The sequence below is a fragment of the Phyllobates terribilis genome, unplaced genomic scaffold, assembly GCF_046119375.1.
Source record: "Phyllobates terribilis strain yellow unplaced genomic scaffold, ASM4611937v1 Scaffold_2__4_contigs__length_985480577, whole genome shotgun sequence".
NCBI classification, from domain to species: Eukaryota; Metazoa; Chordata; class Amphibia; order Anura; family Dendrobatidae; genus Phyllobates; species Phyllobates terribilis.
Window position 1 is genome coordinate 740,845,549 of NW_027362762.1, and position 19,379 is coordinate 740,864,927.

At 43.1% G+C, this 19,379-nt stretch overlaps 2 protein-coding genes across 2 annotated transcripts in view; one reads left to right on the forward strand and one right to left on the reverse strand.

The window, feature by feature from the left end:
- The first annotated feature begins 99 nt into the window (after nt 1-99).
- ATP1B1 (ATPase Na+/K+ transporting subunit beta 1) lies at nt 100-11,718 on the forward strand. The gene is made up of 6 exons (XM_073667227.1): nt 100-513; nt 2,534-2,662; nt 7,640-7,795; nt 8,617-8,801; nt 8,893-8,967; nt 10,324-11,718. Exons 1-6 carry the CDS (start codon nt 414-416, stop codon nt 10,585-10,587), a joined length of 909 nt encoding a protein of 302 aa, XP_073523328.1. The 5' UTR covers nt 100-413; the 3' UTR covers nt 10,588-11,718.
- NME7 (NME/NM23 family member 7) overlaps nt 11,176-19,379 on the reverse strand; it is a 237,401-nt gene continuing 229,197 nt past the window's right edge. Inside the window, exon 12 of the mRNA XM_073667225.1 lies at nt 11,176-11,783. Within this exon, the coding sequence (XP_073523326.1) occupies nt 11,751-11,783 (33 nt within the window). The 3' untranslated portion in view covers nt 11,176-11,750. The remainder of the gene's footprint in view (nt 11,784-19,379) is intronic.

Genomic DNA, 19,379 nt, shown 5'->3' on the forward strand with positions numbered 1-19,379 from the left:
AGGGGCCGCCCCGCTCGCGCTCTGCAGCTGCACGGCCCCGCCCCCAAAACACAATACAATGGCATTGGTCGTGTGATCCTCCAGGCCCCGCCCCCTCAGAGGAAGCTAGATATATTAGGAGGTGCAGAGAACAGAGGTCCTGGCGGGTCCAAGTTCCTCCCGTGCTCTCACCGGCAGCCATTGTCATTGCAGCCCCCTAGTCGCCGCCTTGCCCTCCCCAGCACCAGCTGTGCCACCTCCGAGCGTACAACTCAAGCCTTAATCCAGCACTTTCCCCGGGAGCAGCACCAGCCTTTCTCCACTGCGATCTATTGTATATCCTTGTCTCCAGCAGCAGAGGTCACGCCGCCAGCATCGGGAGTGTATCTAACCGTGTGTATCTAAACTAGACGCCAGCACAACCTAAGGAAAACATGGCCAGAGAGAAGAGCAAGGAGAACGACGGCGGCTGGAAGAGGTTTCTGTGGAACCCCGAGAAGAAGGAGTTTCTGGGCAGAACAGGTGGCAGCTGGTGTAAGTACCGAGCATGGCTCCATCCTCCCCGCCAAGGTGCCCAGGTGCCCTCTGCCTGCCAGGCACCGCTGTGTGATGGGGCAGCTGTGGATGCCGCTTGCTCCTCTCTGCTGCCACATTGCCATCCTTCTGTTTTTTTGGGGGGGAAAAGGTCATTTTGAAGGACACGGATGTAGCCAATCTGTAAGAGCTGAGAGGAGAGGGAGGGGAAACCCTGTGTCACCGTCACCCACCACACCACCACCAAGAGGGGGTGGCACATTGCAGTTGTTGCCTTGTAATGGAAAATCCGCATATAGTACATGGGGTGGGGGATGGGGAGGACTGGAGCTGGTGAACATCTGTATGCTTACTGGCAGGGAAGGGTTAATTCTGCATCACTAAGCCAAGGTTAGTCAAGGTGACAGGTTGGTTGCATGGAGGATGCCCACTGGTGTCTGTGGATGAGGAGACTGGGCATCTCTGGTGACACATGTGCACATGATCCAGGGCCAGGGACCCACTAGCTGGAGGCTGAAGACTGGTCATGAATGAACAGGTCCTGGGAAGGTCGTCTCCTAGCAACCGGCTGTAACTTGAGGCCTCACAATGGAGCGCTGAGCCTCCAATGTGCCGCCTTCTCATGTGATCCATGTTCTGTATTGTCCGGGACTGGGGGACGTCCACCCTGGAGGACACCGGTCATGTAATAGTGCGGGAATGGGACGGGTACCATGAGATCTGCCGTTCATAGCTGCTAGTGATTCCAGTGTTTTACAGATTAATAATACTTATTGTGCCATGAGCCAGGTAACAATGGTGGCTGGCAGTATGTGCTGCCCTTCAGTGGTCCTGATTCTCAGTCCTCCGCTATATTCAGCTCGTGTACCGCTCCCATAGGGGCACTCGGCAGCTCACAGGGGCTCCTGCACGGCAGGGGCTTCAGTGATGGATGTATATCGCCCGCAGGGCAATAGGAAAGCTGGGTGACTAGGTGTATTGGCAGTCAGCCATCTTCTCCAGACACAGATATAACTGCAATTGCTGAGTGACGTTTAACACCTCCGCAGATGAGGACGACTCGAGGACATGTTGTAATGTGGATCCATGTAAACAGCCGATAGTGATAATGTTCTCCTGAGCCCCCCGTGTATTGCCTGGTCAGGCTGTCCATAGTGGTGGCAGTGTGGCCCATAGGCTCAGGTGCAATGTAAGAGCTTATCACTGACACAGAAGTAGTTTTGGCTTCTTGAGAATCTCCGATGTTCTTGTCTGTCCAGTTGTGAAGCAGTTTTATCTGGATGACAATAACATGGCCGCTATTACGGCTCTTCCAGGGGGTGAACAGTGGCATGTATACACTTGGTGGCTGTGCCTTGTTCATGACCCTGGGGAAGCGGGTAATAGTTGTCATGAGGAGTGTAGCTGGCCCTGGGTGGCACATGTTCCCCGGGGTATGACCTGGCTCTAGGATCCATGGTGCAGATGTGCAATGTCCTCTTCTCTTAAGACTTTGGAGTTGTGTTATCTTGGTTTATGGTGCTGGCTGTGACAGGTTGTGGCAGCCATGTCTGCTGTGCAGAGCCTGATGAGTGACACGGGCTGCACGCCTGGCCGGAATCGGGAGCACCATGTTTGTATAGCAGCAATAGTGCTTTCCTCCTCCTATGGCTGAGCTGTGGAAAAAATTTCCAAATCTCCCTGACGTCACTGACACTTGCTCAATGCTGCCTGGATACGACTGTTAACCATGAACATGCCACTTCCTGACAGCAGAACGTACCCAGGCTTATCGCTACACGCTGAGCTTTTAATTACAATGCTCAGACCCAATCACTTTCCTTATACAAACTGAGACTGGACGGCTTTCAAGCGCCAGATTGGACTCTGCTTTATGCCACAAATTAGCTTTCTTTAACTGGAATTGCCCTGGATAACACAGAGGCGATATAATCTGGTCAGTTGTGTGGGGTGGGGGCACGTCTATTGTAGATATTACTTTTACTTTGCCTAATAATTATTTCTGCTGTTTATTTTGCAGTTAAAATCTTCCTCTTCTACCTGGTCTTCTATGGCTGCCTGGCTGGTATATTTATTGGGACCATTCAAGTGCTTCTATTAACGATCAGTGAATTTGAACCAAAGTATCAGGACCGTGTCGCCCCACCAGGTACGCCCATGTTCTGATACACAATCTGTATATAAGTAGTGTTATAAAGAGGCTAAACCTAGACTTATTCTGCTCTACTCCTGATGCTACATGACTGACTTTCTTAACGATTTTGGCCTAATAGTGGTAATTCCCCACTAGGCAAAACTTGAGCCAGAACTTTGTGATGAGATTAACTATCACATTTGTATGGACCTGAACATACTAAGCAGAGCTCCGTTATTTCTATAGGATTATTAGTAAGCCATAATATCATAATGGAGTTTTTACGTTCCCTTCAGCCCTGCTACATCAGAGGACACGTGCTAGTGGCATCATAACACAAGGTAGATGTATGTGTTTCCGCACCCTTTATAAGCTGTAGGTTGGACACATGCGGTGATGTAATATTTTCAGTCCTTCACGCTGGAGATTTAGTAGCAGCAGTATCATGATCATACTTTGTGCCATTCATTTCATATCATTTGCAGCATTGTCATCAAATTAAAGTGAAATGATATCCGCGGCTGTAAATAATAGCAATTTCTGATAATCTGTAATGGGATTAGGCCAGAATATTGAGTTACTCCGGTCTGTCTGCATTATACAGCATGTGCTTCCAGTAACAGGATCTGGAGGTAAGGGCTGAATGTGCAATCACTTGGTAAGGATAGGGACCCACCTTTTCTCTCCGTCTAATTATTCTATTCGGACTTCGATCAGTGGCATTTTTCTCGGACATGGAGGAACTTTTTTTTCTTCTCTACATCTTCCCACCTTCGGGGCACACTGTCATCTGAGTGCGGTCCAATGTTTGTCACATACTCCTAAACTTTCATTGCTGATTCTTCATCTGACACCCAGATCAAAATGGACATGTCTGATTTTTTTTATTTATTTTTTTTTCTTCTTATCTCGGTCCAAGGAAAAAATTGGACTTGTGCACAGCCCCATAGAATATCATGGGTACGAGTGCTGTCCATGAAAACCTTGGATGGCACTCATCTGAGATAATCATTCGTGTGCACGAGCCCAATGGACGAGTGTGGCACAGCCTCAAGGCCTTCAAGGTGTTGTGACACTACTAGATCTGGTCAGGGCTGTGGAGTCGGTATAAAATGGGCCGACTTCAACTCCTAAAATACATAATAAATTGGGGACAGTAGTTCAATGCAGTTTGTGAGGAATATTTTTTTCATAAGAATTTGGAAAAGTTATGAAGTGTCCTATTGCTGATCTAAGGGCCTAGACTTTTAGCTGAGAAAAATGTGTCCTACCGTAAATTTTTCACTTAAACATGAGTCATGTATGAGGGAGTCGGAGTGGAAGGTTTAGCTTACCGACACCACAGCCCTGTCTGGCATGTGCTACTAGTTTCTGGTTCAGAAGGTATGCAGAGACTTGTAGTTCTACAGCAACTAAGCTGTCTTTACCATTTGCAATCCACTTGTACTATACAAAATGATGGTCTATAGTATTTGTAATGTTTGATTGTTACTATGGTCATGGGTTCTCATCACTCTGCTCCTTTTACAAAGTCGTCCACTCCCATGACAACAGAGGTAATTGTCTATTCTCACCACAGGCAGCGTCACACATGCAAATACTAAATAATGCAGCAGCCTGGCTGGATTACATAGGAGCCCCTGTCTCGTAGTGACTGTAATCCCATGTATTGTCAGAAAGTATCAGTGGTGACATGTACAGTTGGGGGTGGGGGGTCTTATGATGACTGGAATAAGTCTGTTGCCTCCAAACACTGTGTAAGCAGTTACTTGCCTTATCTAAAGTGAACACGCTGCACAACGTACAGCCTCCATATCCAAAAAGGGAAGTGGATTTCTGCTTTTTTCTGTACACCATGTGCTTACTATGCTGACGAGTGTGCTACATAGGAGGAGTGATCACAGCTACTTCCCCTCTGGATGTGACCTTGACTCTGCCGTAGTTAATGATTCACTCCTTTTCTCTTTAAAACTCAGCCTGTGACAAGCTGATCTCCTCTCGTTACCCCGGGGATATACAAAGACTTGTGCTAAGTCATCTACGCTTTATAACTCTTCTACCTCCCCATTACTTATCTGTACTTCTAATACCTAGGTTATATAAAATAACACTAGAGAGGCTCTGATCATGTCAGGTTTTAGCAGATGTGCCAGGCAGTCGTCCATAGCCCAGTGTGTATGTAAATGGCTGCTGTGTCATGCACACAATCCAGATGAAAATGATAGGCTTAAAGCAACCATTTGGATTTTAGCAGTATGTCATTAGTGGGGGTCTGTGATCTGGGACCACCACAAACATGTGACTTTGGATAGTGCCACTAATGTAATTTTCTGACTTGCCTCTATGACATGGCAGAAGATGGATCAGCCAATATATAAGCAACTGCATGGGAACAAGTTTATTTCCCTACTTGCCATGTATTGACCGGTCTAGGGATGTGTTTATTCATACAAATGTATGTAGATGATCCCTTCCACTAAAGGTAAGCCTACTCTAGCTAGGGGGTTCCTTGCAGTCCTTCTGCTGGCACGGACAGTCGGGGAGAGAAGGATCTGGGATGTTAGAATTTCAACAGCTGATACTTTTGTTTGGTGGGGAGATAAGAGTCTGGCGGAGCAGAGCGTTCCTGTGTATGGAGGAGTGGAAGTAGCTATCCACTGATGAATATTCCGTGTACATGGGGATCTAAAGACAACTCCAGCAATGTGTGTGTGTGTGGTAAGGACTCAAATAGACTTTCTGTATACAATTGCCATCTTCTGCCGTTTCCGGTCTTCTCCAGCATCTCGTGATTGCAGTTGTGACCTGCCGGCTCACACAGCGTATTCTGGGTGGACTGGAGGTCACTCTCTGTGTATGTCTATGAGACTCAGACTGGGGCTACAGAACTTTGTTCTCAGTCCCATAGGCTTGCACTGAGCAAGTGCCTTCCGGTACACACACACAATATACTTTGTGCCAGCAGATCATAAGTCTGTCATGTGCTGTCAGAACGGCATTGGAAACGGCATAAGTATTTGAATTTACTCTCTAGTCACACACTAGTGATTGCTAACAGAGGGGACAAAATCACTAGCGTGATCCTTTATGACCCCCCCATATACTTTAGAAAAAACTCAACGGAATCCACTGATATTGACAGGTCGGCTGACAATCTTATGTATATGGAAGCCCTGGACAGATGGTTGCTGGGTGAGTTAATGGTGCGGTCTGAGATTTGTATTGATGGCTTATCCCTAGGACAAGTCATCAATATCTGATTGGTGGGGTTAAGACACCCAGCACCCCTGCTGATCAGCTGTTCCCAATGAAGGTGGATGTGCTGAGTTGTGACATTGCACTGCACAGTTCTATCAACTGCAAGATGGCCAGGTACTGTACATCCGCCCCTTATTGATTCGAATAGGGGGTGAATGTGCAGTACCTAGCCATGGCCACTGTTCCATTGATGGAGCTGTGCAACTTCACAACTCAGCACATCCGCCTGCATTGGGAACAGCTGATCGGCAGGGGTGCTGCCTATTGTGAAATGTTTGGCAGCAGCTCTCATTAGAGAACACTGGAGGCTCGGCAGGGCCAGGGATCCTGTTTATGGAGAGTGCGATACCTGCTGGTCGAACGTTCTGGCCAGCAAGTATCTAATGTGTATGGGATTAGCAATGGTAATGCATCTCGTATCTCTTATTACCCTTCTCTGCCATCAGATCACTGCTGCTAATGAAGATTATATTACCGACTGCAGGTTTATCTGATTCAGTGGAGGTGTACTTATGTTCTAGATTATTTTATTTAGACTGGGTTGGTGTGCAGTTTTAGCAAGCTCTATTAGACCCCAGTAGATGACCATTGCTGATTGTCTCATAACTCCTTACTGGGCCAGTAAAAGATTTTTGTGAAGCTGAACCAACCTCTTCCATTTGTTCAGTTGTTCCTTATGCCCTGTTGTAATATAAATCTTCTAGAACAATTAAAAGACATGACTGAGGGTAATCTGCCAATGGCATAGGCTAAAACAATGCCAGTAAAACTGGGTGCGGCTCAATGTCCTGCTCACTTCATACAAAGACTCATTGTAATATTACACTGTATATTAGCCTTTATTTGCATGCAGTGGAAATGCTGGTAGTCTTGTCATGTAGCCATAGATGTAATGTAAAGATGTTCTTTCCCAGTATGCCTGCTTTATGGTGATCCTAACATGATTCACCCCAAGTAGAAAGGTGAGCACACAAGATGGACCCTTCATTCTCCCAACTCTTAGAGGGAGAATTGGGACACCCCATACACGGTTGGCTGATGTTCATGTATAAATCTATGATATTTCACGTCTATTTGATCCACAAAGACATTACGTTATGTGCGTGCTTTGGCTTGGGTATACAGAATCGTTATTTGGAAGAGAAATGTTCATGTATAGTAATCGCATCATGTATATGTTCTTGTTCATACAAATATCTGATCAGCCAGTCTTGTGACTGCATCTGAATACTATACAGAAGGGCTGCAAACATGGTCATGTGATCACGAAAAGCTAGCCAGACCGGATCTGGGATTTTTATGCTCCCCAGTCTCCTGGTAATCTGGAATGGTGTGAAGCACCAGTTCCTCTGTAATAAGAGGTATGATGAGAAGCCTGGACAGTTCATGATTCACCATAGCTAGACACCACCTCAGGCCCCTCTTACTGTCAGCTGAGGTACTAAGAGAATGGTCTCACCATCACTGGCCACCTGGAAATTGTAGATGTCCCCCAGTCTGAATGACTTTCCCAGCAGCACAGCTTGGCCCGACTCAGACTGGTACCATGAACACAATGAGATTTCAATGTAAAGGACCTTTGGATAGTAGTAACTGTGGTTGAACATGGAGCACAGGTTCTCCTTCCAGGACCTTGCTTTACCCATGCCATGTAGTCAGGATTAGTGACATTTCTCTAGCAAAGTACTATTTGTCTGAATAGTGTTGTGTTGTTTTTTTTTTTTTTAATTCCAGGACTAACCCCGCTACCCAAAGCATTAAAAGCAGAGCTGTCCTATTCACTGAAGGAGGCTTCTTCATATGCAGACTATGTGAATAGCATTTCCAAGTTTTTAGAGAACTATAACTTCAGCAAGCAAGGTGACTCAGAGTTTTTTGAAGACTGCTCTGGTAAGTATTAAGACCTGGGCCTATAGTTGAGCAATAGAATCAAGCATACGGTATTAAGATTTCAATATTAGCCTGTCATCTTGATCAGCAATACTAAGGCTAAGATTAGATAGTTGTATGAACAAATGGGCCAGGCGTGACTGGTACCGTGTGTCTCCATAGTGGACCAGTACAGTAGCTGCCTGCTATTTATATGCACTATTCTGGTCCATCAAACAGACCAAGAATATTATTATAATAATAATTATTAATAATAATATAACACCGACAATCGGTGGGCTCTGGCCTATAGATTATTTTTGTATCAATGTGCTGCCCGTTGCATGAACCCAACCTAAAAGACTGGAAGCACTAGGACTAGTCAAAGGCATTTTAAAAATTCTTGACAAAAGCAAGTAATACTGAAATATTAAGCTGCCATAGCTGCTTTAATCTACAGCTGAACTTGTTCTGCAAGTCCCCCCCCCACCCCCCAATCTCAAACACTAAGTTGAGCCAAGCATGCAACTGTTTTCAATGGGGAGGAGAGAATAAGACATTGAACAAAGGATCGAGCATGGATCTACTTCTTCCACCAAAGTAGTTAGTTAACCCTCTCCCCCCATATACACTAGATGGTGAGATGGACTTGCAAAAAATTGACAAGTCTGTCTGTTTTCCATCTAATGTGAATGGACCTCTTTAGCATATATTTGTGCATGGAATCTCGTCCCATTCTGTATGATAAATCACAACTAATGGAAAGAATATTTGTGTCTCTACAACTGTGATAATTGATGGTTAAATTTAATTTTTCTAATCTTGTTTTAATATTTCTCCAGAAAAACCTGAAACCTACATTGAGCGTGGGGCAATGAACCCAGACAATGGTAAAAAGAGATCCTGTAGATTTAGGCGGGAGTGGCTTAAAAATTGCTCTGGTTTAGACGATCCAACCTTTGGCTTTAGAGATGGCAAGCCCTGTATAATTGTGAAGCTGAACAGAATTCTGGGATTTAAACCAAAGGTAAGAGTCATACAGGCCCCATAATGTGGAGCTGTTCACATTACGGAGTATAACACAGACTTTTACCAAACCTTTCATTTTATTGTTGCAGCCCCCTCAAAATGGAACGTTAGATGGCAACGGCAATTACTTCCCAAACATCATTCCTGTTGTCTGTGCAGGAAAGGTAAGATCCACCGATATGTCTCTGTAGTGTCTAATGTCATGAATGCAGACTGCCACTACTTGGAGGACATATATACTATAAGATGTTGCCCTGAAACTTTTGGCCTCTGTACATACAAGTGGTAGTCTTAACCATTGGGCATTTAAATGCAGTTGGTTTTAGCCTGCTGTGTAAATACCTATGAAAGTACGTTCACACGGGATATTTCAGCAGCGAAAATCCATACCAAATGTTGTAGTGAAAACCACGGTGTAAACCGGCCGAGGATGGTAAATCCACAGTGCAGCTCACTTAATGCTGCAGATTATCTCTGCATCCTTCAGATGAGATTACTTGAGCTCTCAGACCTCTCAGACACAACGCTGGTACTGTAAGGCCGAGGTCACACAAGCAATTATTCTCTTCCAAGAGAATCTGATTATGGTAATGACACTGCTCAAACCTTCATCAGCGTTTGAGCCGAGTGTTAGTTTACTGATCAGATTCTCTCGCATGAGCGAATCGTATCACAGGTACGGAGACTGAGAACTTAATTTCTCCATTGTCTGTGTCCGTGTAAATCTGACTGCACTCGGATGACAACCGAGTGCAGTCTTAAGTTTTAAACACACCCATAGACTTGTATGGGTGCGCGTGATCAGATTTGTGGAGCCACTTGTAGCATGCAGAGTTTTTTTTTTTTTGTTTGTCCCCCCCCCCCCCCCCTCATGCACCACAGTATAACTTTTTGGTCTGAGTGCTATCAGATAAAACATTGGATAGCACTCGTCCGAGTTACACGCAATGGAATTTTCCATTAATAAAAACCTAATCCGTATCTGGCCTGTGCGGATATATTTTTAGTAGTACATCGCCAGTGTTCGCACATGCAATAGTGATGCCCGCTGTATATAAGTAGGTGTTTTTGCTGCGGTCATGCTTGTGGTACTTTCACATAGACTGTTATAGCAAAATATTGCCAAACTGTTCTGTAGAAATCCACTTTGTGGTTAGCTTTGAGAAAAAGCATTACGCCAGTACTTTCAATGAATGAAAAATGATCATGCACGAGACATCTGCTGTGACGTAATATGGCCACTAGGTACAATGGTGGAAAGTAGTTTAATGTAACGTAAGAAGCTCTGTCATTATACTATGGAACTGCATGTTATCAAAAATGCACTTTTAAAAGGCGCATCCGGATAACGGCCATAAAGTAGATATCAGATGACCGCTGCTTTGCTCTGTAGGTGCTATGTGCCAGCCTGCTACTAGTACGGGCAGAGCTGATGTAACCCGTGCCTGTACACTGATGTATGGTGCTGATGATGAAGTGCGGTAATTTGCTTCAATCTGACGATTCTACTCTATTTACAGAAAGAGGACGATTTGAACAAAATTTTTAAGATTGACATCTACGGCATGGGCGGCGTGGGTGGATTCCCCTTGAACTACTACCCTTACTATGGAAAGCGGCTGCAACCCTCCTATCTCCAACCTCTTATTGCTGTGCAATTGACCAACATCTCCATGGACACAGAAGTTCGCATCGAGTGCAAGGCGCTGGGAGAAAACATCAAATATAGCGATAAAGACCGTTTCCAGGGACGCTTCGATATAAAAATGGAAATTAAGAGCTGATTGCTGGTGCCGCCCGTGTAATACCATAATCTAAAATTTAAAGAAAAAAAAACCCAACTTTTAGTCTTGAACAAACTGTCATGTATGGGACCTTCACTTAATATATACGCTTTACACTAGCTTTCCGCATTTACTAGGGTTAGAATGTAAAATCAAGGTGTAGCAATAGTAACAAGTATTTATTTTACTGTAAATGAGAGAAACTAATAAATGACTTGAACCTTGGGAGATGCCCGTTATGCTGTAAATTCTGATTCCATAATCAAAAATGTAGTGAGCAATGTTTTTTGGCCCCAGAATGTTGCTACTTTGTGTATTTTATTTTTCTAGCGTATTGTACAGTAGCAGATGTGTAGACTCTACACTTTCCGCCAAGCCATGTGTGTGTTTTCGTCTTTTTTTCCATTTTGTGAGCAAGCTTTTAGTCCAAGGTGTAAATACTCTGTATTGGGAATAAAACTGGCATGGTAGTGAGATGGGCAACCAATGAGAATATTTTCTTAGCACTCCATAAAGCCTTTTGTGTGGCATTGATTTAATTTTATTTGTAAGGGGGGGTGGGGGCTTTCCCTGTGGGTGTTTTCTTTCTTTTTTTTTTTTTTTTTATATATATATTTTATTTTTTTTTCTTTAGCTTCACTTTATGCAACAGGTGATGGGTTGTGCTGTGCTTTGTATTTAATGCTTTTATATCATGCCCTCCCCCTTATTTCTTATGTATGTTATGAAGGTGTGTTGAGGCCTGGGTCTGACTGTCACTTTTTGCCAGGAATAGGGCTAATTGTTTTGCGTTATATATATATATTTTTTTTTTTCAGTAAGCATCGCAGTTTGGTGCTGTGTCTTTACAAATGTTTTAACCATTTTCATGGTGGAAGAATTTTATATTTATGCAGTTGTACAATTTTATTTTTCTTCAAGAAAAAGTAATGTATGAAATAAACCAAAGTCACGTGTTTGAAAAAAATCTTTATTTTAACAAGTTAAAAAAAAAAAAAAAAAATATGCAGTATCCCATAGGATGTATTATTACATGTCTACTGTGCGCACATTGTTGGAACATCTGTAATACTTGCAAGGAGTACAGTGCTCTTTCAGTCAAAACATCAGACAATAAAATGAATAATCCAATTTCTGCGTGTGACTCTTCTTTTTGTGGCACTTCAGCTGTCCAGAATCTTGAAGAAATATTGAACCTAGAAAAGATGACATCTACAATTAGTACCTGACTTGTGATCAGAGGTTGTTCTGCAGCTTTGCCAACCATGAGTGGTCATCAGGGTAAGTGTTGGCAGCTGCACCCCTGGGTGATCAGTTATCTCCGGGGGAGGTTGCTGGCACGTCCACATGCCATTGCAGGCAAAATCCTCACCAAATTCAATACAGCAGAGTTCTCCATAGCAAGACTGCCTCTAGCTTGGTCCTAAAACCATCCACTATGACTATTCTATGCCCCAACACGGCCCATGGACAAGGGGTATCTTCATGGGACATCCACTCCTTTATTTCCTTATAACCACACTTGGGTACTTTACATTCAGGGACTAAAATTTTGGTATATGCATGTACAATCAATATATGCACACGGGACAAGGGCACCAATGTGATCTAATTTCAGAATATCTCTGGTCTCGGTAGTAAAGTAAAACTAAGAATATTTGTAGATTTTAAGTGAAATTTGCAATAAATCTCACGGTTTTTCAATGCCGAATCCAAGGGTGGTGAACACACACAAGGGTATGTGCCCACGATGAAGAGCTGCTGCAGCACCACTTCTGCCCTCATTATGCAAATGAGCGGCCAATTTCCCCCCCTCCTCCCAGATGTGGCCTTTCCTCATTGATGCAAGTCTATGGGGAAAGTGCACATGCAGACCTGCAAGAGAAATTGACGTGGTCCTGAAAGATGCGGCGCATGTCAGTGTCTGCGGGTGATCCGCATCCTCAGATGCACGCATAGTGGACATGGGATTTCTAGAAATCCATCCACTATGCTGTAAGTTCTGGCCGCTGCGGGTTTGATGCTGCATAAACACGCGGCTCCTGACCGTGTGCACATACCATAATGGATTCTAAAATCTGCAATGTGAACATTAATCTACAAGGAGGTGTGGGGTTTTTTTGTTTTGTTTTTTAGCAGGGCTTCTAAACAGGAAATTTAAAAAAAAAAAAAAGTACATGCAGATTCTGACCAGTTATCTGGTCATGTTAAAAACATTCCGATGAAATCTGCTAGAAACTACTTTCACTTGTGTGCAGATGAGCCCTGTAATGCTTGTCAGAGCTACAATTTGTCCCCTTCCCCCTCACCTATTCACCCATGGGCTCAGGGCATGGTCCGGTCCTGGTCATTCAGGGAAAGCTGGGCATGCAAGAGATGGCCGTAGTCTGCACAGATAAGTCACAGTAGTTTGCAAATTTTGTTTTGTTAGTATTTTTTATCCTTATTCCCAAAACTGTGCTGCCAATAGATGTGAAAACTGTGCCTTCCATGTTTGTAGGTGCTGTGTCCCCATTAGGAGCTGTTGGTGATGTTGCAGATTTTCTGCACTTTAAGTTGGGTTACACGCGCCTTTCATGGGTGTGTGGTTTGTTTTTTTACATTTCATGTTTTAAACAAAGCTTTTTTTTTTTTTTGCCAATTCCTGATATTTGACTTTGAGGACTTTATTGATATAGCCATGTGTGGATCACATGCGTGGAAACGCACTAGAAACACGGGCGTCTTTTACTTGCAAATTTTCCGCACCTAATGCAAGTCTATAGGGAAAATCTGTACCTAAAACTCAGCGTACCCGCAAGAGAAACTGACATGTCCACCACTGAGACATCAAAAACGCATGTAATCCGCCCATGACTATATCAATAGTTTTGCCAAATACCAGGAAGTGCAAAATAGCAAAGCAGCTTTGTTTAGACCATTTATTTATTTTTTATTTTACTCACTTATATAGCGCCATTAATTCCACAGCACTTTACAGACATTATGGGCACTGTCCCCATTGGGGCTCACAAATTCCCTATCAGTATGTCTTTGGAGTGTGGGAGACAGTTTCTTTGTAGCGCTTGATGGTTTTTGCAACTGCACTTGGGGACACTTTCAAAGTTTGCCCAATTTTTCAGACTGACTGACCTTCATTTCTTAAAGTAATGATGGCCACTCGTTTTTCTTTACTTAGAATTTGTATTATGGCAAGAAAAAAGCAGCTAACAGTCTATTCAGTAGGACTATCAGCTGTGTATCCACCTGACTTCTGCACAGCACATTTGATGGTCCCAACCCCATTTATAAGGCAAGAAATCCCACTTATTAAACCTGACAGGGCACACCTGTGAAGTGAAAACCATTTCCGGTGACTACCTCTTGCAGCTCATCAAGAGAATGCCAAGAGTGTGCAAAGCAGTCATCAAAGCAAAAAGTGGCTACTTTGAAGAACCTAGAATATAAGACATATTTTCAGTTGTTTCACACTTTTTTGTTACGTATATAATTCCACATGTGTTAATTCATAGTTTTGATGCCTTCAGTGTGAATGTACAATTTTCATAGTCATGAAAATACAGAAAAATCTTTAAATAAGAAGGTGTGTCCAAACTTTTGGTCTGTACTGTATAAATAAATATAAATTTTCATATCTCCTCCCTCCCTTTGACGTGGTGTCTAGCGCTGAGCCTACATCGTTTCAGGCACATGACAGCTGATCTGTACAGCTGTCATGTGCCCCAAACAGCCACGGTTGGTATCGTAATCCACCCGCAACTTTTAACATGTTAAATGCCGCTGTCAATCTCAGACAGTGGCATTTAACATGGCCGCGCCGGAAGCAGGTCACAAGACCTGCACGTCACATGATCAGGGGGCATCGATGGGTTGGCATGACAACGCGGAGTCTGCAGCAGACCTCTGTGGTTGTCATAGCTGGTCTGCTATGAGCGCTGACCAGCGGTTGGCGTTCATAGTAGAGGAGCACAGGCGATCAGAAGATCACAGTTTCTAATCTCCCATGGAGACTATTGAAGCATGTTAAAAAAAAAAAAGTTTTTTAAAATATAAAAGTTCATACCACCCCCCTTTCGCCCCATTCAAAATAATAATTTAAAAAAAAAAATACAAATTTGGTATTGCCGAGTTAAGAAACGGCCGATCAAAATAATTAATCAGATCGGTAAACTGTGTAACTAGAAAAAAATCTGAAAGCCAGAATTACGTTTTTTTGTCACCGCAACATTACAATAGCGAGTGATCAAAACATCGTATCTACCCCAATATGGTATCAATAGAAAAGTCAGCTTGGCGCAAAAAAATAAGCCCTCACCCAGCCTCAGATCTCGAAAAATGGAGACGCTATGGGTCTCGGAAAATGGCGCTTCTTTTTTTTCCCCCCACTTACCAAACATGTAGGCTCTTTTTTTATCTAAGAACTCGTAACGACCTGGAGAATCATAATGGCAGGTCAGTTCTAGCATTTAGTGAACATGGTAAAAAAACAACCCAAAAAAACAAATTTTCCAATTTTGCAGTACATTATAGGGTAAAATCAATTGTGTCATTCAAAAAGTACAACTCGTCCCGCAAAAAACAAGCCCTCATATGGCTATATTGACGTAAAAATAACAAAGTTATGGCTCTGGGAAGAAGGGGAGCAAAAAACGAAAGCGCAAAAACGGAATATGGTCTGGGGGTGAAGGGGTTAAAACATGACATACCAAAAAGAGATAAAAACTGGAGCATCAGGCTATGTGCCCACAATGCAGAAATGAAGCGGAAAGTTTCCGCTTCATTTCTGCATGTCCTTGCCAGTAAAAATCCGCGCGGATTTTAACATGTTTTTGAAGCGTTTTTGACATGCGGATTTGCCATGCGTTTTTCTAATGCATTGAGTAGGCAATTTCGCATGCGTAAACGCACAAATAATAGACATGCATAAGGAGTTTTCCGCACATAAAATCCGCTGCGGAAAATTCCGCAGTATGGGCACAGGACATGCGGATTGTCATTGGGGACCATGGGGCACGTATTACCAAGCGTTTTTCAAGCATTTCCGCAGCAGGAATTCCGCAGCAAAAACGCTTGAAAAAACGCATCGTGGGCACGCAGCCTCAAAGATGCATGTGAAAAAAAAAAAAAGCCAGTAACCTAATCTACATGAAAAGTTCATTGTGGGAAAAGAAGCCTACGGCTACGGCCCCACCATACCTTGTCTCTGATTGTTCCTCACAAGGTTTTGGCTTACAAATACTGATAGTGTGACCGTAGCCTTATATTTACACTGCCACCACGCTGAGAGCCCTGCTGCTACGAGGAAATGAACTTTATTCCCCCGTCAGCATTCAGCTTCCAGTCATAGGGGCGGTGCCAGTGTGGTTTCAGTCACCACTAAGTGTATAGAGAGCAGCGGCTGTAACCGCGCAATCGGCACTAACTGACAGCCAGCTCAGCATTGGACCAGGCTGTCAGTCAGCCAGGGGCGTGGTGTCTGGGAGCAAATTACTCCAATCCGCCTATGGTAAACGCATGAACACTTTGCTGGGCCAAATGTTTCTGCATGCAGTACAGATTGCGTACTAATTCAGCCCACAAAGTAAGTCCTGGCGCTGGCACTGGTGTCAGGACGTAATCTTTCATTGCATGTGCCCCAGTGCTCAGTAATGAACACTGCATGCGTGTACTTAGCAGAGCAAGAAGAAATTAATGGGCCAGCGGCCGTCAAAATACAGCTGCCGGCCCCACATAAAAGGTCGTTGTGGGCCCCACGGACCTGAGGTTCACCACCCCTGTCCTAATGAGAGTAGCCAGACAACCACTTTAAATCCAGGCCCATAGTGTAACCCATTTAGCCACCTTGTTGGACAAACGTTTAATAATATATACAAATGCTTTAACTTACTTAAACACCTTTTATTTTTATTATATCTTTAGTTTCATTCAGTTAGTAATCTTCGAAAATAAAAGAAGCCAATTGGAGATCTCTTGTGTGCGCAGTGTTCACCCTTATAGGATATTTATAGCTTATGCTAATTTTCTATTTCATACTAACCCTCCTTCAGTTTCTGCTAAGCTCAACTACAATACCTATGGATTCATAACCCAAAGCCGAAACTTTAACAACACAACGATGCCCAACAGGATATGTCTATTCATAAATGCAATAGGAAGTAATGTGATACAGCCGAAAATAGCACAATCATTTCTTCTTTTTTTTAAAAATGTCTTTATTTCCACTGTGTTAATGCAAACTACAAAATAAAAGCACAATTATATCATAACCTTTAAAGTGAAAATTTGCCACAATAACAGTCCAAGGGTAAAATATCCCTCAAATTAATGTAAAGGCAAGTATTTCTGGGAAGAGGAAACCCCCGATGGAGTAATGCTGGCCTACCACACAGTAACCTCACAGGGATTTACACAGTTTATGCAATGTTGCAGTAAATCATTTTGTTACTATAGCAAAGTTTCAGAATATAAATTATTGTATTGTCAGAAAAGCAAAAAAAAAACCTAAAATTTTATATGTCAATTTTTGTTTACGGCCATAAAAAGAAACATATTAGACACTTCCAATGCACTTACCACCGGGGAAACAAATGAATGGGCATATTAAAATTTAGCCTGGCTGCCCTCATACAAATCTCACCATATGAATCTATTTTCAGGATGCAAGGATACTTATCTTAAGGGCTCGATCACACAACCATATTTTCAGTCCGAGTGCTGTCAATGAAAAAAACAGGCAGCACCTCAGGCCTCCTATACCGCCTCCATAATGATTTAGAGGAATAAAATCATGCCCTTGTAGCACTATACATACAAGTACTTCTCACTAAATTAGAATATCATCAAAAAGTTAATTTATTTCAGTTCTTCAATACAAAAAGTGAAACTCATGTATTATATAGAGTCATTACAAACAGAGTGATCTATTTCAAGTGTTTATTTCTGTTAATGTTGGTGATTATGGCTTACAGCCAATGAAAACACAAAAGTCACTATCTCAGTAAATTAGAATAATTAACAAAAAACACCTGCAAAGGCTTTCTTTTTTTAAAAAAAAGGTCCCTTAGTCTGTTTCAGTAGGCTCCACACTCATGTGGAAGACTGCTGACTTGACAGATGTCCAGAAGGCAGTCATTGACACACTCCACAAGGAGGGTAAGCCACAAAAGGTCATTGCTAATGTAGCTGGCTGTTCACAGAGTGCTGTATCCAAGCATATTAATGGAAAGTTGAGTGGAAGGAAAAAGTGTGGCAGAAAAAGGTGCACAAACAACCGGGATAACCGCAGCCTTCAAAGAATTGTTAAGAAAGGGCCATTCAAAAATTTGGAGGAGATTTACAAGGAGTGGACCGCTGGAGTCATTGCTTCAAGAGCCACCAGACACAGACATATCCAGGACATGGGCTACAAGTGTCGCATTCCTTGTGTCAAGCCACTCATGACCAACAGACAACGCCAGAAGCATCTTACCTGGGCCAAGGAGAAAAAGACCTGGACTGTTGCTCAGTGGTCCAAGGTGTTGTTTTCAGATGTAAGTCAATTTTGCATTTCATTTGGAAATCAAGGTCCCAGAGTCTGGAGGAAGAGTGGAGAGGACACAATCCAAGCTGCTTGAGGTCTAGTGTGAAGTTTCCACAATCAGTGATGGTTTGGGGAGCCATGTCATCTGCTGGTGTAGGTCCACTGTGTTTTATCAAGACCAAAGTCAGCGCAGCCATCTACCAGGAAATTTTAGAGCACTTCATGCTTCCCTCTGCCGACAAGCTTTTTGCAGATGGAAATTTCATTCTCCAGCAGGACTTGGCACCTGTCCACACTGCCAAAAGTACCAATACCTGGTTTAATAACAACAGTATCACTGTGCTTGATTGGCGGCCAGCAAACTCGCCTGACCTTAACCCCATATAGAATCTATAGGGTATTGTCAAGAGGAAGATGAGAGACACCAGACCCAACAATGCAGATGAGCTGAAGGCTGCTATCAAAGCAACCTGTGCTCCCATAACACCTCAGCAGTGCCACAGGCTGATCGCCTCCATGCCACGCCGCATTGATGCAGTAATTGATGCAAAAGGAGCCCTGACCAAGTACTGAGTGCATTTACTGAACATACATTTCACTAGGCCAACATTTCAGATTTTTAAAACATTGTTCAATCTGTTGTTATAAAGTATTCTAATTTACTGAGATAGTGACTTTTGTGTTTTCATTGGCTGTAAGCCATAATCATCAACATTAACAGAAATAAACACTTGAAATAGATCACTCTGTTTGTAATGACTCTATATAATATGAGTTTCACTTTTTGTATTGAAGAACTGAAATAAATTAACTTTTTGATGATATTCTAATTTAGTGAGTATATTTATGTGTCCGCAAAAATAACTTGTTTTCTTATCACTCACTTATGCAAAATATCTTGAACTAGTTAGGCGGGCTGTTGCTTTCACGGTGTAGACCAGCTCCACAGTCTGTAATCGTGGCCCCAGGACATGACTGACATTTCTCTACATGCAATCAGTTAAGAACATGATGTGGGAGGAACATTCCCATGACTTCACTCCCTACTGGATAGACGCAGTGAGACTGTGTGATCTCTACCCAGCTTTATTGGTGCATTGCGCATGTGTAAAGATGACTGAAGTCACATGAATGCTCGAGACAGTCCACATCATCTCCGTAGGCGATTGCTATAAATGACTATCCTGGATTCACAGTCTCTATTCACCCTCCCCCGGGATTTTATACTAAAGATGCATTCACGCAGCCTCAGTCTGACTTGGGCATATGCCAA

Coding starts and splice junctions, on each gene's coding strand:
- ATP1B1 (XM_073667227.1), top strand. CDS start 414: ATGGCCAGAGAGAAGAGCAAGGAGAACGACGGCGGCTGGAAGAGGTTT. Junction 2,663..7,639: donor GGACCGTGTCGCCCCACCAG/GTACGCCCATGT, acceptor TTTTAATTCCAG/GACTAACCCCGCTACCCAAA. Junction 8,802..8,892: donor TTCTGGGATTTAAACCAAAG/GTAAGAGTCATA, acceptor TTATTGTTGCAG/CCCCCTCAAAATGGAACGTT.